The sequence below is a fragment of the Cyprinus carpio genome, chromosome A3 (genome assembly GCF_018340385.1).
Source record: "Cyprinus carpio isolate SPL01 chromosome A3, ASM1834038v1, whole genome shotgun sequence".
Classification (NCBI taxonomy): Eukaryota; Metazoa; Chordata; class Actinopteri; order Cypriniformes; family Cyprinidae; genus Cyprinus; species Cyprinus carpio.
In genome coordinates, this window is record NC_056574.1 from 29,727,212 (window position 1) to 29,754,569 (window position 27,358).

General features: G+C 36.1%; 2 protein-coding genes across 5 annotated transcripts; one reads left to right on the forward strand and one right to left on the reverse strand.

Moving 5' to 3' along the window:
- Positions 1-15,182, reverse strand: LOC109091016 (brain-specific angiogenesis inhibitor 1-associated protein 2-like protein 2). Of its 3 annotated transcripts, none has more exons than XM_042728762.1 (15): positions 15,044-15,182; positions 14,298-14,357; positions 13,596-13,671; positions 11,988-12,074; positions 11,301-11,362; positions 11,098-11,169; positions 10,779-10,859; positions 10,136-10,267; positions 8,773-8,874; positions 6,483-6,534; positions 6,193-6,385; positions 3,601-3,666; positions 3,366-3,528; positions 1,518-1,558; positions 1-1,385 (listed from the first exon to the last, which is right to left on the reverse strand). In XM_042728762.1, the coding sequence occupies exons 1-15, from the start codon at positions 15,077-15,079 to the stop codon at positions 1,313-1,315; spliced, it is 1,296 nt and encodes a 431-aa protein (XP_042584696.1). In that variant the 5' UTR covers positions 15,080-15,182; the 3' UTR covers positions 1-1,312. The 3 variants fall into 3 exon arrangements, with proteins under 3 accessions (XP_042584696.1, XP_042584688.1, XP_042584679.1); XM_042728754.1 differs by lacking the exon at positions 15,044-15,182 and adding an exon at positions 14,588-14,679 and having other exon boundaries at positions 3,366-3,525; XM_042728745.1 differs by lacking the exon at positions 15,044-15,182 and adding an exon at positions 14,588-14,679.
- On the forward strand, positions 15,141-27,064 carry LOC109095357 (chromobox protein homolog 6-like). Of its 2 annotated transcripts, XR_006155281.1 has the most exons (6): positions 15,141-15,272; positions 16,559-16,602; positions 16,687-16,752; positions 19,563-19,629; positions 21,126-22,447; positions 26,795-27,064. XR_006155281.1 is itself a non-coding variant. In XM_042728729.1 (5 exons), exons 1-5 carry the CDS (start codon positions 15,204-15,206, stop codon positions 22,392-22,394), a joined length of 1,515 nt encoding a protein of 504 aa, XP_042584663.1. In that variant the 5' UTR covers positions 15,141-15,203; the 3' UTR covers positions 22,395-22,887. The 2 variants fall into 2 exon arrangements, 1 of the variants encoding a protein (XP_042584663.1); XM_042728729.1 differs by lacking the exon at positions 26,795-27,064 and having other exon boundaries at positions 21,126-22,887.
- The last annotated feature ends 294 nt before the right edge of the window (positions 27,065-27,358 follow it).

Consider the following 27,358-nt stretch of genomic DNA (forward strand, 5'->3'; position numbering starts at 1 on the left):
TCAACTTTACATTTTATTTGTTAAACAGATCAAGATGTAAAGAATTAGTTCAAGATATTTACAGGAGAGACTTTATCTTTTCCTGTAATCACTGGTTTACAGACGCCAATTACTGCTGTGATATAGGCACATATTTCCGTTTTGATTATTCAGCGTCAATTAAACAAGAAAAAACAAGAAAAATAAAAAAACCTTCCTGATGAAATACAAAACATCCCTACAAATGGTTTTGTACTAATGGGCTTGACACCTCAGGAGAAGGTCACACCAATTACTGTCAAGGTTAAAATGAACATTCACTTAATAAGCACTTAAACAGACAGAACAGCCGATTTAAGGGCAGCTTATAATTGGACACGTCAGATGAATTAACTGAGCCGAGAGACAAAGTTCAAGCACAGAGTGGGAGAGAGACCGATAGTCGCTTATCACAGATGCTAGGGGTCCCAGAGGTCAGACCACACAGAACTAGTAGTTAAACCAGCCCCAATGGCAGCAAATATGACAGTATACATTTATAAAATGCATTTAGAGGACCATGGACCTTTAAGAAGTGTTTTGCTTTCATAATGCAAATTATATACAATTATTTAAAAAATGTAAAGATAAAAAAAAGACACACTTATCTCAGCACTTAAAAGCACTTGAGCTGACCTGCATTTTCTTTTCCTGGTTGGACAACACTCCAGCATACAAAACCTGATGCTCTTTATAGTGGACCGGAAGACACAGGACAAGAAAGCCAGGAAGTGTTGTCATGTTTTAAAATACACAGAATATACCAAATATTTCGACATGTAAGCCACATTTAAAAATGTCATTCCATTATATGACAAAATATCAAACCAAAGTGGAAATTTGACACATTTCAAGACATTTTACAAAATAAGTTTGTTAGGTTTCATAAGATGTCAGTTCATCTTCATAGTTAATGTGATGAACTACACCTGTGTTTAATATAACACATGAGTGAACTTGAGAGGAACACATCTAAAAACACAGTGTTTGTTTGAGTATGCCACATCATGAAATTCATACATTTTAAGTGTGACTTATGTGCCCAGATATTTATGAGGCCATTATATATAAAAGAGTGTTATAAATTGTTTAGTGCCGCAGACCCTCCAACGGCCTGAAGGTAAAGGTAAATTATCTTAACTACCTTCTTTAATGGACTTTTAAAGACTAGTGTTGATCATTCTTGAGTTGCATTGTCTTGTGATGCTTCATACTGATTACACTGGAAAATTAATGTTTTTGAAAATGGCTGAACAATGTAATGTGCAGCACTGATTAGCTGAAAAAATATTATTCATATGCGTGGAGCTGATCTGTCGTTGGTTTTGGTGGGTTTCAGCTTCACAGTGGCAAATGGATTTGTGCCTCTGTAAAAAGAGAATAGAAAATGATCATGTTAAACACAGATATCTGCCATATAGATATTATTTTAGTGCCTGAGAAAACAAAAAAGCAACACAATTAGGGGGTTAATGGATATGAAACATGTTTTTACCAACCTTGGAAAAAGTTGTGGTCGAGAATCATAGTTATCTTGAATCTGTAAAAAAAAAAACAATTTTTTTTTTCAGAACCGTTTCAAACTGTTTCAAAACCAATGTGATGTTTTCTCCTGGAGACTAATACTGAATCTACAGAACTATACTGACGCTAACTGCTTAATTGCTCCCACACACTTAAAAATAAAGCTTCTTTACTGGCATTGTTGCTTCCATGATTGACCTTTAACATCCATGGAATCTTTCCACTGCACATAAGGTTTTTTAAAGTGTAAAAGGGTTCTTTAGAGCGTTAAAATCATCATAAATTCTTAGAAAGAACCCAAAATTGTTCTTCTCCAAGCATACTGTATATATACTATATGTACAGCCACGGCACACCACAACAAATGCAAAAGCAAGCAATAGGCTCATATATAATTGTAGCCCTATTGTGGTATATCAGAGGATCACATCAAAGCATGCACATGCACACACACACACAAACCGTCAGCAGAAAGAGCTGCCCCCTTGCAGCCACCAAAATGAAGAAAGAGGTGTGGTGGAGAACAGCCCTTCACCACAGTGCCCCTGCTGGCCACAGTAAGAACTGACACTTCAAATTCAACGTCAGCCTGTTCTCATCTCATCTACACATTTACATTAGCTTACAGTCAGGAATCTCTCCAGGGATTTAAAATATTCTGAGCATCAGCAAATGCAAATCTTCCAAAACTAAAAAAAAAAAAAAAATGTGTGTGTGAGTGAAATAGCAGTGAACGTTCGGACTAGGACAGTGGTTTTCAACCTTTTGTATTCCAAGGCCCCCCTCCTCTCCGAACCAATACTGCAAGGCCCCCAAACCATATTCACAAAAACCTTTGTATTATAGTGTTATTACCTTTCAATTCCATGCAATTATTTTAAAACTACTTTGCAAAAATGTCACTGCAGAGATTTGTTTACATCTTAAAACTACTTAAAAGTACATAAGGCTCAATTATACAGCAAGTTTAACAAATAAGCACAAGCCAACCTGCCACAGGGAGATTCCACAGGACTGCATATAAACTACTATACGGCTCCATTCAGAATCACTAAACACCAAAATACAACTGAAAAATTAAAACACTCTGAATGTGTGGAAACTCAGCGATCTGAACAGTGAACAGTTCCTCTGTCAGAAGCAGTGTTCATGTTTGTGTTTGGAGCGTGTGATGCCCATATGTACATAAACACCACTGATCCTCACAAATTTCTCCAAAACACGCTTCTTCAGAGAGGATACGTTATAAAACACTCTCTATACATTTATACATGGTTTGTCTGCGCATCAGTAATAAACACAGATACACGCGAGCCTAGTGTATGACTTCTGTATATCACTGTAATCGTCTTTACCTTGATTACAATCGTTATCCCTCAAACCTTGACTAGCGCAACACTGGCTTGCTTTATCCAGCCGAGAGCTGTAGTTTGTGTATCATATGCTCATGCAGTGGTCAGGTGTTTTGTGCCGCTGTTTAGTCTGTATTTTACACAGAGCGATGAGAAATGGCTTGAGCTGCTCCGAAATATCAATATCACAGAATGTGTGCAAGAGAGGTGGTGCTAATTTTAAAAAAATAATAATATTTAACAAATCATAAAAATAGTGAATTTAAAAATACTTTAATAGTTTAATTAGTTATTTTGCATCACAAGATCAGGGCTATAGCTGCTTGCAGTTGCACTGCTGCTGGCAGCACGATTGTCAAACATTTGTAGCGTCGGTCTCTACACTTTTTTTTTTTTTTTACTCTCTCATTTTTTTTTCTTGTGTTAAGCACAAAGAAAGATATTTTGAAAAATGATTTGAACAGGTCTTACTCTGTTTTCAGAAGGGGTGGGAGTGACCGGCCGGGAATTGCTGGATCTGGTTGATGGAGCTGGCGGTGGTGGCGGAGGTACAGGCGGAGCTGTTTGTTGGCTTCTGCTCATGGGTTGGTCGAGGAGGTTACTCATACTGCTGCTGCATCTGAAAGAGCTGCTACTGAACAGACAAAGAGGTCAAAGGTCATGAGACTGATGCGCAGGTTTTGGGAAATGTGCAGTATCGGCTTACCTTGAATCAGGTGGTCCAGGTGGTTCATCCATGGGGCCTACGTAAGCAGCTGGGAACCAGCCTTGCCTGAACAATGTAGATTGAATGAACAGGAAACAAAATCAGGTGGTCCATCTGAGTGTTGTATGTGTATTTTAATGCCAGAGGTGGAAAGTAACGAATTACATTTACTCGCGTTACTGTAATTGAGTAGCTTTTTTGTGTACTTCTACTTGTTAAAGTAATTTTTAAAATCTGTAATTTTACTTTTACGTAAGTATATTTTGTTTGAAGTATTGTACTTCGCTACATTTTTAAACACATTAATTACTGAGTAAAAAAAAAAAAATTCGCTTCCTGGAAATACGGCAGTAAATAATGGGCGGGAGGGCAAACTGGCGCTAAAATCACAAGAATGATGCAGACGGACAAAACAGGCGTTAGTGGTGCAGACACCGCTGAAAACGAAACCCCGTCATATTCTGAAGTTTAACTCGAAGGAAATGAAGTGAACCCCTGGCCATATTTATGCTCTGTTGTGCAGTGTAAGCTGTGCTTACCTAGGAAGACCAAACTAGCAGCTTATAAAATCTCGACAAGACATCAACCCTTCGAAAGCATGTAGAGGTAAGCTAAATAATTGCATCGTTGCATTGGTGGTTAAAATGAAGCTTTGACATTTTAGCAAGAGGTTTTTGCACAAATTAGCCAAAAAGACAGTGGTGCGGAGTGTGCAATATAAATTGTCTGCGATAAAATCATAATTGTTGTTTTAATGATGTGCGCGCGCATTTATAGGGCGTTCTTTCACTGTGTGATTCAGTCTTGTAAAGTGCATTTAGAATGATGACAAAATTGAAGATATAGGGGCAGAAAATTTACATATTTATATCATTTCATATAGTAAATCAAAATCACACAAAGAATGCCGTCTTTTCCTCCAAAAATATCATGATTACATATGCACACATTATATATATATATATATATATATATATATATATATATATACATACACTGTATATATATATATATATTAACAACAGGTCAGTAAACAAGTTAATTAAGAGACTTGCGTTTTAGACACCATATTGCCTGTCTTTGCTCTATTTCTACAACAAAAAATAATTCTAAACACAGCCACCAAAGCACAGTTTTGCATCTCTGAGCAACATGACAGTGTTTCATTCCTGAATGAATCAACCGTTTAAATGATTTGGTTCAATTACAATGACTCACTTATTAACAGTGACTTGCTGACACATACTGGCCATTTTAATTTCACATTTAAAGTATCTTTATATTTATTTTTTTAATAATTAATTTCTTATAATTTCAAATGAGTATTCAACATTTTATGTCTTGTATATCAAAATATTATTCATGCATTTGTAACTGCAGGTTAAATGCATTCATGTCCTGCACTAAACAGTGTGTAAATACATCTAAATGCCACGTCTGATGAAGCTTCTGCATTTCCTCTGAATTGAAAAGATGAGTTTGTTGATACTGATTTGCCTGGTAACAGCCCAAATGTCTTATTATTCTAAATAACTGATTTCTTTAATTAAAAACAACTATAGTTTGAGATTAATAGACCTATCCCAGGGGTGTCAAACTCAGGTCCTGGAGGGCTAGCCCTGCAGACTTTAGTTCTAACCCTGCTCCAGCACACATACCATGTAGGTTTCAAATAAGCCTAAATGATTAGATTAGCTAGATCAGGTGTGTTTAATTAAGGTTATATCTAAACTGTGCAGGACTGTGGCCCTCCAGGAACTGAGTTCGACACCCTTGGCCTGTCCCATTTTTGACTCCCTCCCACTGTTAAAATGTAACTAAGTAATTTTTACTCTGAGTAAATTTTAAATGAGCTACTTTTTACTTTTACTTGAGTAGATTTTTAGACTGGTACTTTTACTTGTACTTAAGTAAAATTTCATTAATGTAATGGTACTTTTACTTGAGTAGAATATTTTTGTACTCTTTCCACCTCTGTTTAATGCATTACTGAAGAGATCTCTCCATTTCATGAATGGACACTGGAGTTTGAATTTAGGACTTAATGATTAAAAGCCTTGTCTAAGGATACTTCTACACTAATACAGATACATTTGAAAATGCATATTTTCCTCAATGTTTTTGCCTTCCATCTACACTGCGACAGCATTTTTGTGCTGTGAAAACTGAGCTTTTAGATGATGCTTTCCTGTGTGGATAAAATTAAAAAATGCCATTTTCATGTTGCAGTTGTAGGCTGTAAAAACAGAATCATTTTAAAATGATAAAATGCATGTTTAGTCATGTGATGCATACATGTTACTAAAGATCAATGTTACTTTTTTCAATCTTCCTATTATATATGATAAGATTACAGAGTATTTACTCACAATTGCTGTCCTGTGGCAAAATATGAGGGCAACTTTGATCACTTGGTGAGATATGCACAGAGGAATTTATTTATTTTTTGACATTTCAGTGTTGACGAGAAACTTTTGGAAAAGCTTGAAAAATGCTAATGTATTGTGGACAGAACATTTTGATAACGCTGTATTCATATGTATCCGGATAAAAGTAGACATAGTGTGGATTAAGGTGTGAATCTTCTCTCACCGTCCAGAGCTGTCAGAGCGGCCAAACAGCCAGCCGTTCCTCGGCTCTTTAACGAGTAGTGTGATGGTTTCTTCTCGGGAGAACGGCAGGAGGGTGGAGTTTGCAGAGGGAGGGTGGGGCACCAGTGCTCGCATCACTCTGCCTTCGGCCAATCCTGAGACGGAGTTGGAACGACTGGGCTGGGGGGAGGGGCCTGAGATGAAAGGGTGGAAGTTTGTCAAATTAAACAAAAAAATAGTATATAATGTTCATGGATGTTTTTTTCTAATCTCAAAATAAGGTCTCCACACCTCTAGAGGGAACCGTGCCCAGTGGTTGCTCTGCCCAGCGGTTAACATCAAGCTGAGAGAACGACACGGAAACATAAGTTTCATACACATCTATGAACAGCATCATCATGTAGAAAAGAGAACAGCAAACCAGGGCCTCTGGGCCAAAGTTGGCCCTTGATGACCTTTGATTTGGCCCGACATACCATATCAAAAAAAGAAGGAAAAAAATTGTAAACCATGCCATTGATGCATATCTTCATTTAGGCATAATGCAACATTTACTTTTCAATTCTTATTAAAAAGTTTGGGTACCTCTGATTTAGGGCCACTAAAGTGTTATTAAATATACAGGTGCATCTCAGTAAATTAGAATGTTGTGGAAAAGTTCATATATATCAGTAATTCATCTCAAATTGTGAAACTTGTGTATTAAATAAATTCAATGCACACACACTGAAGTAGTTTAAGTCTTTTGTTCTTTTAACTGTGATGATTTTGGCATCTCAACAAATTAGAATACTTCATAAGACCAATTGTTGGCCTTCTGGAAAGTATGTTCATTTACTGTACATGTACTCAATACTTGGTAGGGGCTCCTTTTGCTTTAATTACTGCCTCAATTCGGCGTGGCATGGAGGTGATCAGTTTGTGTCACTGCTGGTGGTATGGAAGCCCAGGTTTCTTTGACAGTGGCCTTCAGCTCATCTGCATTGTTTTGGTCTCTTGTTTCTCATTTTCCTCTTGACAATAGACAATATCAGGTTCAGGTCTGGTGAGTTTGCTGGCCAGTCAAGCACACCAACACCATGGTCTTTTAACCAACTTTTGGTGCTTTTGGCAGTGTGGGCAGGTGCCAAATCCTGCTGGAAAATGAAATCAGCATCTTCAAAAAGCTGGTCAGCAGAAGGAAGCATGAAGCGCTCCAAATTTCTTAGTAAACGGGTGCAGTGACTTCAAAAAACACAATGGACCAACACCAGCAGATGACATTGCACCCCAAATCATCACAGACTGTGGAAACATAACACTGGACTTCAAGCTACTTGGGCTTTCCAAATGAAATACAAAACTTGCTCTCATCTGAAAAGAGGACTTTGGACCACTGGGCAACAGGTGAGATGCCTCAGACACGTCTGTGTGTGGTGGCTCTTGATGCCTTGACCCCAGCCTCAGTCCATTCCTTGTGAAGTTCACTCAAATTCTTGAATCGATTTTGCATGACAATCCTCATAAGGCTGCTGTTCTCTCAGTTGGTTGTGCATCTTTTTCATCCTCACTTTTTCCTTCCGCTCAACTTTCTGTTAACATGCTTGGATACAGCACTCTGTGAACAGCTTCTTTGTCAATGAATGTTTGTGGCTTACCCTCCTTGTGAAGGGTGTCAATGATTGTCTTCTGGACAACTGTCAGATCAGCAGTCTTCCTCATGATTGTGTAGACTAGTGAACCAAACTGTGAGACCATTTTGAAGGCTCAGGAAACCATTGCAGGTGTTTTGAGTTGATTAGTTGATTGGCATTAGTGATGGGATTTATGGCTCTTTGAGGGGATCCGGATCTTCGCGATCCTTTCCTTTCAAAGATCCGTTCAAAAGAACGGCTCTTTTGGCTCTTTTTAAATATTTAGTCAGTTTTAAGAAGCCAGCTTGGGGGCATCTCAGTTTATCCTGGAAATAATCACTGGGAGGAATGATGCGGTGAGATTTGTAGTCATATAATTAAAACTCAGATATCACACACCAATAACATTTTGATAGAAAACAAAAAATATTTAAAGTAGATAAATTTAGACAGAGCCACGCAGGGTTTTTTTTCCACTGGAGTACTCACGTGAAGGATGCGTGCACAACTGGGTGCGCCCCTCCCACTATAACTGTTCTGTCTCGCGGAGGAGCTCATTTGTGTGCATCTGTGTGAAACACGCATAGGAAAAAAGAACGACAGAAAGAACGGCTCCCCTCCAGCCGATACTCGGCTCCCATCGTTCATGTTTATGAGCCGTTCAAAAGAATCGGTTCGTTCGCGAACGTCACAACTCTAATTGGCATATCACCATATTCTAATTTGTTGAGATAGTGAATTAGTGGGTTTTTGTTAAATGTGAGCCAAAATCATCACAATTAAAAGAACCAAAGACTTAAACTACTGCATTCTGTGTGCACTGAATTCATTTAATACATGAGTTTCACAATTTGAGTTGAATTACTGAAATAAATGAACTTTTCCACGACATTCCAATTTATTGAGATGCACCTGTATTATCATATGATTCTTTTTTTAATTATGATTATTGTGTCATTAAATCTCACAATGTTGTCCTCCAGTCGTGAAGGAGTGCGTGGATGGGATTCTCTTGTGTGATTCACCAGATCTTTCCACCCCTCTGCTCTGTTATTCAGGCCACCCCCTGTCTGTGGGAGGAATAAAACAGTCATTTAAACACACATTAATCAAACTGAGCACTTCCATACAATTTTTAATAGGCAGAAAAAAATCTTATTCTAGAAAATTATTTTATGTAGCATAAAGCTGCCCATGTCTTTCAAAGATTTTTTTCCCCTTTCCAAAAATGTAAATAATTAGTCAGAAAATTTAAATTACACTTTCAGCTTATACGATAACACTTTCAGTACATTTTGACACAAATTCTCCCTATTAATATCTACTAGGGCTGGGTATCTCAATATTAATCTATTCTCATTTTTATGTTACAATATCGATTCTTAAATCCCAAGAATCAATAAGTGTAGCCTGTTTTCAGTTAATGGACGGAATATTGAAGGGCATTTCCCATCCAATATATCACAATAGGCATTGTGCTTTGGTACTTTTAATACTAAACAAAGTTTTAGATTTCAAATTCTCTCTATTATATTGCAGTATTCAAACAATAAATGCCATAATGGCGCGGTTTAATGTGGAGTGACAGATCGCTAAATCGCCTCAGCTCAACAGAAAGTAAACTTCCGAAGGTAAGTTAAAAGAAAGAGTACAACTTTACAATCCATTTCCTGTCTCTTGTAATCGCTCAATCAGTGACGCAAAGACCTCAAAATAATGTCTTGTAAATGATGTCACGTAATGTCACATTTAGGGTTAACGTTACCTCAGAAAAAAAATATTCGGTGACCATAAACATATTAGTCAGATAGAAAAATAAACTGTAGAGAGTGCATTTTGCTAAATATATGCACCAAATAATAACATATTCATTATAAATGTTACTTTTTTTCAATGTTTAATTTATGTTTGAATAAATATATCAAGTTTTAATGACAGCCACCATTGTGTGTATATTTATTTAAAAAAAACGACCTGAAGTAGAAATATTATTAAGTAGCTGTAACTTTATTATTTTATAAACTTTATTAAGTGTAATTTTAACAAAGTCAATTTTAACCTTCAACATTATAGTAATGTAGTAGGCTACCAACAGACTTTTTTTTCCTTGAGAAAATTTGTTATGTACTGTACCTTATTCAAAAGAATCGATATTGAATTGAATCGAATCGAATTGGTAATCGAATCGCAAGCTTGTGAATGAGAATCGAATCTAATCGTGAAAACCCAGCCCTAATATCTACATATCACTTTGGTTACACCCCAAAGCTCTCTGACACTCATTAAGCAGCTAGTTAATTACGGAAATTAATTAAAAGTAATGATATTAACCTTGTTCATTAGATATGCAATAGACTGGGTGAATCCGCTGTGTTTCTCTGCCAGGAATCGATATCTTCTTTCTTCCTCCTTTAACGCCTCTTTCTGACACTCTCTGAGAAAGTGCACATATTCACTGCCATCCTACACACAAACAGCATTATTACCATAAACATCATTATCATTATTTTTTCATATTTTGTACCATCATGAATGATAACAATGCCCTACAGCATCAGTTTGGCTTCAGCTCTCTTAAAAATAGTTGTTTTGTTGGAGACACTTCTGTAAGTGGTAAGTGTTAAGCCCTTAAGCACACACAACCATTCAAAAGTTTTTTTAAATGTCATAAAACTGTTGTTTTTACTGTACTTTAGATCAAATGAATGTAGCCTCTGTGAGCGTAGGAGAATTCTTTCAAAAATATTAAAACATCTAACAGTCCCCAAACTTTTGTTCACAGAGTAATGACTGATTTCAGATTTTCCTGTCTCTAAACATCAAACAGAATTGTGGTGGTTCATTTTAAATTACAATCTGCCTTCTGAATCTTAACATGACATATGAGACCGTCTACAGTCTTCCATGTCAAACATGCGGACAGAAATATCCACATCTAGTGTGCCATGAGGCAAGGGTCATACACTGCTCTCACCTGTGGAACCCCTCGCCTCATCTGTCTCTCCAGTGCCGTTGCCTGGCTTCTCACTTCCATCTCATAGCTCCTCCTGCTGCTCTGGAGGAGAAAGTGACCCGACAACATCAACATCTTCCGTTATAGTTTCAATATTTAGATTCATTTCAATCAGGTAATGTTCCTTGTTATGAGTTTGCTGAAGGATAAAGAATCTTTTATTAGGTAATCTGCTCTAAAATCTAATTGTATATTAAGAACAAAGGGTGTTTATGCATGTTCTTACAATATTACTTTTTTAGTTTGCATTAGCAGTATAAAGGCCTACCAAACAACTCACCAATATGTATTCTTTATCAAGTCTGACATTGTTGTCCATCTCTCGAAGGACCTCGGAGTGGAACCAGCGGAACTGAATCAATCACACAGACTCATTAAACATGTGATCAGCCGTACAGACAATCAAACGTGCATTATGTCAACAACGTTATAGGAGCAGAAGATATCGAAAGATGGGTCAATAGAGGAGGATCGGTAACGCACCACTCCCTCCAGCTCATTGGTGAGTCTCCTCTGACTGTCTGAGATCTGGATCAACACATCACCTGCAACACAAAAACACACATATAGCCTTATAACAGCCATTGTATCTTCTGGTTGAGTGTCCATGTGTTAAAGTGCAAATTTTAGCCTTGAAATGTTGCACTGCCAAGCTGATGTTGTGTCATCATTTATGATTTAACATCACAGAGGAGGTGAAGTTATCTGATATTGACTACAAACTCACCCTCACACACACTCTCTCATACCATCATACTGTGGTCATAAAATATGATTCATAGCAACAAAAGCACCATTGAAATTTAATGAAAATTTTCTATTAAACCACAACAGGGTGATAGATGTCAGCTATAAACACACACACACACACACACACACACACACACTCATGTGTGTATGAGAGTTCCGAGGAGGAACATGGTAAATTTACAAGAGCAAAGTACAATATGAGTGTGTGAAGGACACTGGCTCCCACCCAATATATCACCCCCAATAAACGCACAAAACTCTCTTTCTTTCCCGCTCTGTCCCTGCGATGGAAAGTACATATTTATCAGAAAAGAGAAAATGAACTGTGTATCGTAAATCTCTGAGTTTGACAGAAACATGCCCTGCTGTAATTTAAAAGTGTGAAAGGAAATGAAATGATAAGAGGAAATGAAAGCTTACCCAGCAAACGCGATGACATACTCTGCATGGCCTGTTCACCCATCTTAGACAGAGCACTGAAATAAGCCTCACTGGTGACGGCAAGAGCTACAGACACACATACAGTTGATTCATTTACCACTGCAAGTATGATTTCACGTCTTGTTTTCACAGTAATAATAACAACAACACATCTTTAAAACATGATTAATTTACTTGAGATAAAATATTAAACATTTAAATTAAATTAAATTAAATTAAATTAAATTAAATTAAATTAAATTAAATTAGAGTTCGCTACATTTACACATATGGCCGACACATTTATCAAAGGTGACTTTGATTTCATTAATACATTTTATGTTGTCATTATAATTATATAAATAGTTTAATTAAATTAATAATTTTCATTGGGACAGACACCAAAAAGACAACTACTTTCATTTCCATCATTATCCACTAAGTATATACCCCGCATTTACAGTTTAACAAAATGTAAAATATTAACATTATGATATGTAAAGATTTTCAAATGTACATATAATAAAATAAAAAGTAATACTATTAAATAAATGCTAAGTATACTAATATATTGATTAACTTATATTGTAATAACCGTAATAATATCTGAATATCCTTAAAACAAGATTCATTTACCTGAGATAAATGTATTATATATATATATATATATATATATATATATATATATAATATATATATATATATATATATATATATATATATATATATTATTTTCAGTTAAATTTGCCACTTTTTTTGATGGTGTACATGACATACAAACACCAGTGACAGATGGTTTAATGACAACAAACCTGATATAACAAACCTGCATGATATATTTGAAAATTCAAATTTATTTTTTAGAAAATGTAAAATTTTCAACTGTAAATGAGATTTGAGAGCGACAGTGAAGAAGGTTTCTCCTTTTGTGTTCCGCAGAAGAAAGAAAGTGTTACAGGGCTTGAATGACATGAGGAGGTAAATGATGACAAAATTTTGTTGTTGAGCCAACTCTTTAAGATTTGTTAGACAGACAATATATCATTTATATATGTGCATTTTGACTTTGTTTAATCTGCAGATTTGTTGTCTTGTTTTAATCACATTATTTTATTTCCTGTTTTGGTCATTTTGTCTCTCTCTCTCTTTCTTTTTTTTTTCTTTGAGCTTAAGTGTTTAGTTAGTCAATATATATATATATATATATATATATATATATATATATATATTATATATATATATATATATAAAGTCAAATATTCATTGTCCAATCAGCAAACCACTATTAAAAAAAAAAAGAGATAATTTTATTGGTTCTTTAATCTGTTGAAAGATGACTTTCGAACACATGGCAAGTTGTTTGATAGTCATCTTTCAAAAGATTAAAGTCTTTCACAGGAACAGGACATCCCTGAGTGAAACTCAAGAATCATAAAACAGACAGTCACTAAACAATGTTGTTGAATCAGCCAAAGATGCTGCAACAATGCTGACTTATCATCAATGCCAACCGGCAGGCCAAAGTTCAACCCTGTGCATTCCTTCTTTCTCCTTTCATCTTTTACATTTCACCATCTACTGCATTCATTCTTTCTCGTGTTGACTTGCCTTGGAAAGCCTGAACGTAGCTGTTTCCCAGTGCCACCAGTCTCTGCAGGCTGGGGTTGAACTGCTCCATTATGCTCTGTCAGATTGACAAACAGTGTAAGAATGAGAGTCCGACTCCGATAACAGATCAAATGTCAACACATGTTGTCACTACATATTACTGCACAACAATCTGTCTCCTTGGTTGCAGATTGCTGTTTGTCACAACAAAATGTTCTATCTAAAATCACTTCTGAAATATAGCCATTTCCATATATATATATATATATATATATATATATATATATATATATATATATATATATATATATATATATATATATATATATGATCTACCTATATAAAAAAACATAAAATGTACAATAACTTTAAATTATATTTATTTATTATTTTATAGACAGCATTTATATAAAATATACAATAATTTATAATATTTTAAATTATATTATAAGTATTTATAGATTTATTCTTTTTCAATTATTATTAATAATTTCAATTGATTTATTATTTATAATTATATTATTATTAATTTATTATCATTATTAATTATATTTTTAAAAACATATAGGCACATACTTCTGCACAATATAAATATTTATACCAATATAAATCCATGTGCTTGTATTTTATTTTGTTCTACTCAGTTCATATACATGTGATTGTGTATAATTTACACTCAGGATTGAGAGGGTTCATGCTTACCGTATAAATGGCCAGAGTGGTGCGGTGCAGCTGATCACTGTTTTGTCCTGACATCCTGATCTGAAACAAATAAACAACATCCACTGACTAAACAACAAACAACCAGACTGACAGATGACAAATGTCTCCCCCACGTCTCCTGTGTCCTCTCCTTTCTCGTCCTGCTTGTGAGTGTGTGTGTGTGTGTGTGAGAGAGAGAGAGAGAGAGAGAGAGAGAGAGCTATTGTCACCCGTGTGGCCTGTGATTTACTGAACAGTGCAGAGTAATAAAAATGTGACTGAGGTTATACCTGCCATAAACACTGCCCACCTGTGATAGGAGACAGGATAGATAAGCAACCAATAAGCATCATCACACAACATATTTTAATTTTACTGAAATATTAACATTATAATATATAATGATTTTGAAGTATAAAATATAATAAAATAATAAACCATGATATTAATATTTATAGGATATATATATATATCTATATATATATATATATATATATATATATATATATAGATAGATAGATAGATAGATAGTATATAAGTATAATTATTCATATAATAATAATATTGTTGTTGTTGATAAAGATTATGATAAATAATTTACTAAAATAAATAAATTATACATATAATACTAATATTTATGTAGTACAGAGATATTAAATATTAAAAATGATATATGATTTATACATATTAAGTACAGTAGTATTTATGTAGGATAGATAGAAAAAAACTGTTCTTCTTCCTCTTACGTCTATTATCCGAGATTCAGTGCATTGTTGATGCATGGGCCGCTGGTCTCAAGGCGCGCGCGCACGCACACGCTTGTGTTTGTGGTTAGTTCACTCCTCCACGGCGCAGTCTCCCTCCATTGCTTCCGCGGAAGAACACGTCTCTGCTGTCCCAATAAAGATGGAGCTGTCTGCGGCAGGGGACCGAGTGTTTGCTGCTGAGGCCATCCTGAAGCGCCGCGTCCGTAAGGTCAGTCCGTTTATTATTAAAACTCGTTTTATTTCCTTTCACTGCGGCCTACAAACGCACTAAACTTCAGCCCTGCGGACCGAGCGCAGTGCGCTGAACTACAGCAGAGCACCATGCTTTCCTATCCAATCATAAAATGAGTGTGCATTCATTTTTAGGGCACTAATATGACAGAGTTCCTCATTTTTGAGCTCCGTGTGTTGTGTAAGTTCGTTGAGGTTCGAGTAGCGCCAGCTGCAGCTGTTAGCTAGTTAACGTTAGCTTTTTAATGTCTGCCTGGAGTGCAAATTTTTGACAAAGGCTGGTTAGTCTGACACCCCGCGACACGACGCTACCCAGCTAGAACACTAAGACGGTTGCTTAAACAATAAAGCCGTTTACTGTGCGTTAAAATAAACCAAACCGTGCACATTTCGCGCGTTTGCAGGATGACCGTTTCGTCAATATATAACGGAATGTTTACTTTCTATATCGGTGGCGTCTCGTCGCGTAGCAACCACTCGTTTTTACGTTCAACTCGCTGTTTGTTTTTGTTTTCAGGACGACCGGCGATTTTTTTGAGGGTTTGTACGTAACAAAATGTTGATTGTCAAATCAAAACCGGCATCCCCTGACACTTAAACACATGAAAGAACTTTTTGTGTATTGTGTTACACTACGCATGCGCACGCATTTGATTTGGGTTCATTACTGAATTGATATATTTAAATATGATAGGATTATTCAGTAGGAGTAGTTTACCCTAATTTGGGCGTTTTGTCAACATTTTACTCTCTCATCCTCTTTCCACGACTTACTTTCTTCTGTGGAACACAGGTTTTGAAGAATATTTTTTTTTTTCTGTACAATGGATGTGAATGGGAACTGGAGCTGTCAAGTGCCAAAAAAGGACAAAAATAATTGGTCCACTTTTTGTAGTGGTCCATATGACTATATCGCAAGTCCTCTGAAGTCTTAAATCAGCTTTGTCAAATTGACTGCGTCAGGACCCTAAATAAGACAAGCAGTTTGGAGTATGATTGTATATGGACTACTTCTATGATATATTTATACTGCTTTTTTAAACTCTGAAGAGTCATCTGTAGAGAACAAGCTGAGTAAAGATTCTTAAAGAATATCTATTCACGTGTTTCATAAAAAAATAATAATAATAACAGCATAAGGTTTAATTAAAGCAGCATAGAGAGTAAATAATGACACAGTGATCCTTTCGGATGAACTCTTCCATCAATGAAAGATATCTTCCAGAAATGTTGGGAACTGAATCCCATCTGTCTTTTCCATAGGGACGGATGGAGTACCTGGTGAAATGGAAAGGATGGGCAATAAAGTAAGTGAACAGAAATCTGATTTATATGTTAAGTTTTGTATATCTAATAAGTCATGGATGTTGAATGATCTGTATATTTTGCAGGTACAGCACATGGGAACCTGAGGAGAACATCCTAGATGAACGACTCGTTGCAGCATTTGAACAAAAGTGAGTTTTGTGTTTTATTGTTGTAAAATCAATATTTTTTTCTCATTAACATATTTAAAGGAGATGGACTTCTAAAAATAGCAACTCAGTGTTGTTTAACATTAAATGTTCGGAAAGGTGCCTGTACTGTATGTATTTTAAAACCAAAAAGAAAGAGGAAGTCCGACCAGATATATTAGTCAGTGGTAAAAAATTACAAATTGTGCTGGATTTTAAATATCTTGGAGTTATTTTAGGCTCTCATTTAACATTTGAAAAACATGTTCAAAAAAACAGTTTGTGCACTGACACTTCAACTTAGAAATTTTAAATTTATACAGAGTCAACTTTCAATAGAAGCTGCAAATGTTTTTATGCATTCTTTGATCTTCTCTCAGTTTACCTATTGTATTACTTCATGGTCACAAGCAGAAAAATCTACTATTAGACCTTGATATACCTTATATAAAGTATTTGACAAGAAACCATACATACTTAAGTCAGAGTCTGAAGTAAAACTTTTTAGTCATGCTTTTGCTCAGAGGAAGTTTGTTGTATATAAAGCTGAAACTGTGCAAACAATGACATAATCCAAACCCTTTTGAACAACTATTTTTACTCAGAGAGCGGGAGCAGGAGATGTATGGACCTAAAAAGAGAGGCCCGAAACCTAAAACGTTGCTTCTAAAGGTACGTCAGCAATACCAACTGACTGGAAATAAATGTATTTTGTGGTCTGCAAAGTCATCTAGATATGCTTTGGAAAAATGCTTTTAAAATATAAAAAATAATCCCAAAAATGAAAATTCTGTCATCATTCCCATTATTCCCATTCTGTCCTTCCCAACCCATAAGACTTTTTGTTCATCTTCTAAATCGATATTGTTTTTTTGACAGCTGATGCCAATATCTATAGAGCAGGGTGGCTGATATGAAGCCTATATATTGGGTATCAAACTCCGTTCCTGGAGGGCCACAGCCCTGCAGAGTTTAGTTCCAACCCTGCTCAAACACACATATCATGTAGTTTTCAAATAACTTTGAAGGACTTGATAAGTTGGATCAAGTGTGTTTATTTAGGGTTTAATCTAAACTCTGCAGGCCTTTTGCTCTCCAGTCCCTGCTCTAAATATGTGTGTGTGTGTGTGTGTGTGTGTGTGTGTGTGTGTGTGTGTGTGTGTGTGTGTGTGTGTGTGTGTGTGTGTGTGTGTGTGTGTGTGTGTGTGTGTGTGTGTGTCAAAATAATTAGAAAATGAATTAAGAAATATGTAAAATAAACATATTTATATTTAGATTACAACTTCTTGTCACTGCAATCCTACAGTATTTTTCACAAATAAAGAAATATAAAAAATATATATAATATATAAATAAAAGGAAGTAAACACTGTAACCAACAGGACACTCAGCCATCTGGGAAGTTTGTGTTCATTGGGAATCATATTTTTTCAAATAAAGCCAAGGTAACACTGAATTTAACATACAGCACACAATGAAAATGACATGAATGTGACACATGACACTTCTAACTTCACCTTGTCACGGCAGGCAAAAGCAAGGTTCTTTCCATTGCTGTCACACATTGAGTCCCTTGAGTCATTTATTTCTCCCGCTTCCCACGCATACATCAGTATCAGAAATTCAAACTTGTAGTGGTCCATATGACTACATCGCAAGTCCTCTGAAGTCTTAAATCAGCTTTGTCAAATTGACTGCGTCAGGACCCTAAATAAGACAAAGCAGTTTTTGGAGTATGATTGTATATGGACTACTTCTATGATATATTTATACTGCTTTTTTAAAACTCTGAAGAGTCCATCTGTAGAGAACAAGCTGAGTAAAGATTCTTAAAGAATATCTATTCACGTGTTTCATAAAAAAATAATAATAATAACAGCATAAGGTTTAATTAAAGCAGTCATAGAGAGTAAATAATGACACAGTGATCCTTTCGGATGAACTCTTCCATCAATGAAAGATATCTTCCAGAAATGTTTGGGAACTGAATCCCATCTGTCTTTTCCATAGGACGGATGGAGGTAGTACCTGGGTGAAATGGAAAGGATGGGCAATAAAGTAAGTGAACAGAAATCTGATTTATATGTTAAGTTTTGTATATCTAATAGTCATGGATGTTGAATGATCTGTATATTTTGCAGGTACAGCACATGGGAACCTGAGGAGAACATCCTAGATGAACGACTCGTTGCAGCATTTGAACAAAAGTGAGTTTTGTGTTTTATTGTTGTAAAATCAATATTTTTTTCTCATTAACATATTTAAAGGAGATGGACTTCTAAAAAATAGCAACTCAGTGTTGTTTAACATTAAATGTTCGGAAAGGTGCCTGTACTGTATGTATTTTAAAACCAAAAAGAAAGAGGAAGTCCCGACCAGATATATTAGTCAGTGGTAAAAAATTACAAATTGTGCTGGATTTTAAATATCTTGGAGTTATTTTAGGCTCTCATTTAACATTTGAAAAACATGTTCAAAAAAACAGTTTGTGCACTGACACTTCAACTTAGAAATTTTAAATTTATACAGAGTCAACTTTCAATAGAAGCTGCAAATGTTTTTATGCATTCTTTGATCTTCTCTCAGTTTAACTATTGTATTACTTCATGGTCAAAAGCAGAAAAATCTACTATTAGACCTTGATATAGCCTTATATAAAGTATTTGACAAGAAACCATACATACTTAAGTCAGAGTCTGAAGTAAAACTTTTTAGTCATGCTTTTGCTCAGAGGAAGTTTGTTGTATATAAAGCTGAAACTGTGCAAACAATGACATAATCCAAAACCTTTTTGAACAACTATTTTTACTCAGAGAGCGGGAGCAGGAGATGTATGGACCTAAAAAGAGAGGCCCGAAACCTAAAACGTTGCTTCTAAAGGTACGTCAGCAATACCAACTGACTGGAAATAAATGTTATTTTGTGGTCTGCAAGTCATCTAGATATGCTTTGAAAAAATGCTTTTAAAATATAAAAAATAATCCCAAAAATGAAAATTCTGTCATCATTTCCCATTATTCCCATTCTGTCCCTTCCCAACCCATAAGACTTTTTGTTCATCTTCTAAATCGATATTGTTTTTTTGACAGCTGATGCCAATATCTATAGAGCAGGGTGGCTGATATGAAGCCTATATATTGGGTATCAAACTCCGTTCCTGGAGAGCCCACAGCCCTGCAGAGTTTAGTTCCAACCCTGCTCAAACACACATACCATGCAGTTTTCAAATAACTTTGAAGGACTTGATAAGTTGGATCAAGTGTGTTTATTTAGGGTTTAATCTAAACTCTGCAGGCCTGTGGCTCTCCAGGCCCTGCTCTAAATATGTGTGTGTGTGTGTGTGTGTGTGTGTGTGGTGTGTGTTGTGTGTGTGTGTGTGTGTGTGTTGTGTGTGTGTGTGTGTGTGTGTGTGTGTGTGTGTGTGTGTGTGTGTGTGTCAAAATAATTAGAAAATGAAATTAAGAAATATGTAAAATAAACATATTTATATTTAGATTACAACTTCTTGTCACTGCAATCCTACAGTATTTTTCACAAATAAAGAAATATAAAAATATAATATATAAATAAAAAGGAAGTAAACACTGTAACCAACAGGACACTCAGCCATCTGGGAAGTTTGTGTTCATTGGGAATCATATTTTTTCAAATAAAGCCAAGGTAACACTGATTTAACATACAGCACACAATGAAAATGACATGAATGTGACACATGACACTTCTAACTTCACCTTGTCACGGCAGGCAAAAGCAAGGTTCTTTCCATTGCTGTCACACATTGAGTCCCTTGAGTCATTTATTTCTCCCGCTTCCCACGCATACATCAGTATCAGAAATTCAAACTTGTTCTACGCCACACTTAGTTCTTTTGGGTGCCGTAGGAATGCAGACCTCTAGTCAATGCAACATAAACTTTGACGTTCATAAAGAGATTGCAAAGAAATTCATAGCAGTTGAGCAGTTTAATGCAAATCTTATGAAGATCATATTGAACAGATTTAATTCACTTTTATTTACATATAAACACTGATCAAAGCACATACACGGAGCACATCAAATTTAGCAAACAGAAGCTTGAACATTCTTGCTTTACACGCAAGTATCAACCTCATTGGTTCTTGTGAAAGCTCAAAAATACTTGCATAACTTGCCAAAACAAACCTCATTGGTTCTTGTACATCAAGTGTGCATGTTTTTGGATGAATGGACTTTAAATAGAAGGACACAAATATTTTAATTTGTGTTACAAAGATGAATGAAATTCTTATGAGTTTGGAACGACATGAAAGTAATTAACAGATGACTAAATTTTCATTTATTTGATAAACTAAACCTTTAATAAGTAAATCATTTTTTTACTTTTCCCAATTATTTAGTCAAGAGCGCAGGTTGCAGAAACTTCCTCACGAGTCCCAGAGTTCAAGCACACTCGTCCTCAGCAGCATTCCAAGCTTCCTCCGCCCTCAGCTGCACCGTCCTACACCCCAACCGCCCCTTCCAATGCTAAACTGCAGTCGGGCACTGCTCAGCCCAAACTGAAGAAAGACATTCACCGCTGCCATCGCATGGCACGTCGCCCCTTGCCCCGCCCAGACACCCTGGTGGGGAGGGTCCTTTCTCAGAAGTCCCTCTGGTCCTTTTCATCCCGTCCAACAGTCAGTCCTTTCTCAGAAACGGTCCGCATTCTCAATCGTAAAGTCAAACCCAGGGAAGTGAAGAAAGGACGGGTCATTCTGAACCTCAAAGTGGTTGACAAGGCTGCGAACGGCACATATTATAATAACACAAGTACACATGTACCCTCCGCCCAACAGTCCCATTTTGGGCGGCAGAAGATTCCATCCCGGAACAGGGTGATTGGGAAAAACAGGCGGTTTGGAGAGTTGTCCTACCGAGGAATCCAGACCCCCATCAGAAGTTCTGGGTTTCCTGTTTTTGGAAAGCTCTTCGATTCTCACTCTCTGAACAATGCCGAGAACCAGACTCAAAGTGGAGAGAGTCGCAATAACATGACAAACACTCTTTCTTCCTCCCAATGTTCAAAGTTGGATGCCTCCAAAGGTCAGACTCTTGATGAACTGCCTCCATCAAACTCGAGCTCTGAAGTTTCAGACGGCGAGCCACACTCCCCGCCACAAACCCAATCCCAGCATTCCTCGTTGCAGCCCAAGTCCTCCGCAACCAAGGCCCCAGATCCTACACTTCACAAACTTAGCGGTCAAACTGTGCCGTCCAAAAACAGCTTGGCTCCTTCTGCTCTTCCATCCTCTCCTATGTTTTCCTCATCGTCCTCTGCGTCGTCCTCCTCAGAAGACAACGAACGCATCCTGGACCTTTCTGTACCTCATGAAATGGACAGGCGATTGCGGCATCGTCATCCCTTCTCTGGCCGTCATCCGCTCAAAGTCCCTGAGGTGCCCGTGTCAGAAGAACCGTCCGAGGAAGAGGAAGATTTGGACTGGCATCCTGACATGACATCCCAATGTGCCAATGTGGTCGTCACGGACATCACAGCTAACCTCCTCACCGTAACGATCAAGGAGTTCTGTCATCCACCCTCCGCTACCCCTCCTCCCTGCTACCCCAAAAATATATCAACTCAAAATGACACAAAACAGCCAAAGCAACACCCCAACAAAACATGAGTGCAGACACCACAGATACGCCCTCCTCCAGCCTTCAGAAGGGATATTAGAAGGTTTGTTAGTAGTTTGTTTACAGTTTCAGCTGCCTGGTGCTCATGTGAGTCTTTGTTAAGAGATGTGGCCAAGCTGTCCACACTACAACACTGTGCCATGACTTTTATAATCGTGACTTCTCTAAGGATGGATTTACTCACCAATGGCTTCTTTAAAGATGTGCCAAGCAACTTCCTGTATGGTATTTATTCCTTATAATGTATATCATATAAATTCTGATTGGTTTGAATATATACACTGTCATTCAAAAGTTTGGTAAGATTTTTTTTTCTAGACAAGTACAAACAGTATTGTCAAATATTGTTAGAATTAAGAATGGTTTTCTATTTTAGCATTTTAAAAAATAATTGATTTCTATGATGGCAAAGTTGACTTTTCAGCAGCCATTACTGCAGCCATCAATGTCACATGATCCTTCAGAAATCATCCTAATTTGGTGCTCAAGAAGCATTTCTTGTTCATATCAATGTTAAAAACAGTTGTGTTGAGAAATATTTTTGTGGAAACATCGATACATTTTTTACAGGATTCTTTGATGAATATGAAAAGTTAAAAATAACAGCACTTATTTGAAATATTTTTTTTCTTCTACAGTGTAGAAGTCTTTAGGTACTAATCTTTTTCTTTTTTTTTTTTAAGTCATACTGATTCCAAGCTTTTGAACAGCAGTATATAATATAAACCAAGTATTATCTGCATAAACTCACTTCCATGCTGGATTCTATTTACTCAGTTCAATTATTTCTGTGAGTGAATGTATTATGTATAGCATCAGTAACATTGGATTGTGCTGTTTACCACATCTGGGGGCTCATTTTTAAGACCTTTTTAGTTCTATATTATATTAAAAGTATATTTTAGTCCAAATGTATAAATTAATAGTAATATTTGGCTGGTAATGTATTGATCACCAGGGCTTTTTTTGGCGCAATTACCTGCAGTAATTGTTCTGAATTTTCAAGAGTAAAAAACAACTATATATTGTGATTAGAACAGCAGAATGAAGTTTCTTTGCTTGTAAGAAATATCTATGGCTATAAAACTTTCTCAGTTCATCCGTCAGTTAATTTTGGGCCCTGGTTATTTTTGTTTTAAGTTAAGCTTCGGCATGTGGCAGGTTCCTGACACAAATATCTCCACCTTTTAGCATCCACACAGCCAGTACCTTCATAATGAAGCAGAATAACAGCCATCTGTGGTCAACAACTCAACCATCTGTGTCAAATGTGTATGTTTTATCTCAGTCGCAACTATCTGGTGTTTATAGTGCTGTCTTACCCACTGTCCCTTTTGGTTTATAGTTATACAGTAAGAAATACTCAGGTGAGAGAATGAAGAACAGGAGGTTTTGTTGTTGCTAAGCTGAAATGCAGATGTAATGCCAAATGTTCAGGAATCTAAGCCAGTAAGCAATGAGTTCCTTCTGTGCTTTTCCTAGATTTTCCCCTTTAATTTAGCTGGAAAACTGATATTTAATGACTAGCGTATTCATGTTAATGTTGTTTTAGTTTTAGTTTTGCCTTTTCAAAGACAGATTTGTTCAGATAAAGCTCTTTTGTCTCTTACTGAAGTGCTCTTTTATAGAAGAGACTAAATTCTTGTGCTGCAAAAATCTTTGAGCTCAAGTTAAGTCAATAAGATCATCTAGCACTCTATCTCTCACTTTTAGTTTGAACACGAATATCACTTAGCCATCCCAGGAATTGTTTTAATATCATCCTGCTCTCTCTTTATCGGCAGGGATATATAGATCTCAGCAGAGAGAGTGTGGGGTCTGCGACTTTGAATCCAGAGAAAGGGTATTTGCTTAGACTTTGGCAAAGAGCCTTTTGGGAAAAGTGAGCTTTTGATCTAGTCCTGATGTGGTTGGAACAGTCTCTACCCTCCAGTTAGGCTTTAAAGAGAGCTGATTTTTAAACCCCATGGGCTTGGGTCTTGATGCAAGCCAGTGTCAGAGTTTAAATACGAAAAGGCACAAGCAAAGCACACTAGCATGATGAAGTGGATGGTGATGTCATTGATATGGAAACTTTTGCTGTGGCCAAACACAATGTTTAGGGCTTTGCTTAGGGTCACAAAATGAGCTCATAGTGCAGTTTCCCTTACGTTCCTGGCGTGCCTTGTTCTCAATGTCCAACAAGCCTTTTATATACCTTATTTAAACCTTATTTTAAAGTCAGGACTTGATTGATTAATTAACTCAAAAATGAATTGCCACTCTAGATTACATTAATTAACCTTAAATTGTGTGATGTTGCTATTTAAAATTAAAGCTCTTCAGTGTGTACTGTCATTAATGTGTTAATTGCCAATTGGATTTTTGGTCAGTTTTAGAGTAGTTTCTATGCTTGAAACTTCTTTTTTTTTTTTTTTTTTTTTTTTTTTTTTTTTTTTTTTTTTTTTTTTTTTTTGCTTATGAAGATGTCATCAGCAATCGAGCTCTCAGTCCTGCTTTCTGCAGCTTTATGGTTTGCACCTTGTTGGTCCTAAATCCCTGATATTTTCAGCAAACACTGACTCTTCTGATCCTTGTGGCCTCCCCTGTAATCCCACTTAACCAGCACTCCAAGACGTGTGCATGGAGAGGGATTGAGAATCAAGATTTCCTCTCAAAATCGCTTTCAGGAGATTAGTTTTAAGTTCTGGCCATCATTCTGTTTATCCCGCTGAATCCTGACTCTTATTATTTTTCCACATCTGCTGACAGTTTAGCTCAAACCTCCATGATGAGGATGATTTAAGGACATACTCTCCTATTGACCTGTATTAAACTGATTTTTATTGTAATGGAGATTGTTCAGCCATATTGTTTGTTTAGCCATGTTATGTTTTTTGTTGTTGTTGTTGTTTAAATGGCTTATTTGAAGAATTGCAAATTCCTCAGCACTTAGAATGCATGTTTTCATGTTTGAGTTATTTAAAAAGATTAAATGTCAATGCACTCGTGCCTTTGTGCAAAGGAAGAGTTTTTAAATATGTAAATACTTTCAAACCGATCATACATAGCTCTGATTTTGGTGTGATTCATTTGAGTGAAGTTTGAGTATGTGGAATTCATTCTTTAGAAAGAGCCTGCAGCTCCGGTTTTATGTAAGTCAGAATGGACATAGCTTTCCCATGACTTTTATAAACACAAGACATTGTGCCTAAGTTGTTTTATTATGTTCCCTTGACAAAGCCAATGTACTGTACTATTATACTGTACTACATCTGGCAGACCCATCACAGTTTTTCAAACTGTTCTCACTTATTTTCTAACTGGACTTGATTTCCCAAGACAAATACCCTACAGATTTCATTTATAAAGTTTCTAACTGCATTTCCTGAGCTTTGTCAACCAAACCTTTTAATCAGCTAGTATATTGGACTACCTACATAAGACTTTAACCTCTAGTGAACATTCAAACTTTCAGGCACAACTATCAGGCCAGCATTCAACCAGATCTGCAGCGTCAGCTTGAGAGTGTTAAGCACACAGAACATGCACAGATCATTAATGCCCCAAATGTTTGAGAATAAGCTCTACGTTCACTGTGTAACTTCTGATCTATTCTGTGTAGTTCTGACATTGATAGGGCTTCAACAGTGATTGTGTGTTTGAGAGAAAAAGGGAATACATTCTTCTTTATTATAGAGTTTTAAACTTCATATCATGCCAATTGTTTTAAATGTAAATAATTTTTACATCCATGTGTAAACTTTTTTTTTTTTTTTTTTTCTTAATTTTCGGTGTTAAACCGCTTGTTAGCAAGTGATGGTTATGTGAATGATTTATGCATACAGTGTCCTTTTGATTTAGTCGTTTTTGTTGTAAATATTAATTTTTATATAATAACTTCATGCTTGATTTTTATTCTGTACTGGCCATAGCAAAACGAGAATTATTTTTCATTGCTTTATGTATTGTGTACAGATTTGTAATTGACAAAGTGTTGGAAATCATGGCAATTTTTGTACCGTCATTGAAGTAGAAGTGTAGCTAAGCTCACTGGCCCTGTTTTAATAAAGGAATTGCATTTGTGATTTTGCAAATTATGCAGTGTTCATTTGTATACCTACTGATCATGTCAATACAAACCAACACCGTTAACAAGAGTAAATCAGAATAGATGTACAGTATGGAAGATAAAATATTATCAGTGTGTTCTGCAGTTCTGCAGACCAGACATTGGTTCACTTTATTCAAGGTCTTCATTCAAGATGGTGTAATTTAAATTTTATGTAATCAACATAGTTGCAACATTCCACATGTAATTTCACTTTCACATGTAAAGATGGGTAAAAATATTAATAACAGCTCTGTGATGTTTCAGTGTTTTTATTACTTAACTTGTTTGTGTTCACAGTGATCCAGAAGCAAAGAGGCGTTTCTGAATGTTAAAGCGTCAGTGTTTTCAAGATTGCTTGAAGCAGGTTTCTCTCACTAGTGAGGAAATGTGAAATGGAGTGGAGCTGGAGTAATTATAGAACACTGGTAAGTCTCCATCCATTTCAGTCCTGCTTTCTTTTTTAATAAACGTGAGTTATTAAAGGGATAGTTCACCCAAAAATTAAAGTTCTGTCATAGTTTCTTTCTTCTGCTGAACACAAAAGAAGATATTTCGAAGAATGTTGGTTACCAAACAGTTGACGGTAGCCATTGACTTCCATAGTATGAAAAAAATACTGTAGAAGTCAAAGGCTACTGTCAACTGTTCATATGTTTTTGAGGGAACTATCTCTTTAACTTCTTGTTTACAGAACTGTTGTATAAAAGCAATATCACACAGTCATGCTGTTGGTCTGAATATGAGCATGGATTTGATACATGTGGCATTCCTTCCTACAGACAGATCACGTCACAGACCAGCATCATGGTTGCCCCTGTGATAGTTCTCAAATATATAAAATAAAATACTTTTTTTCTATTG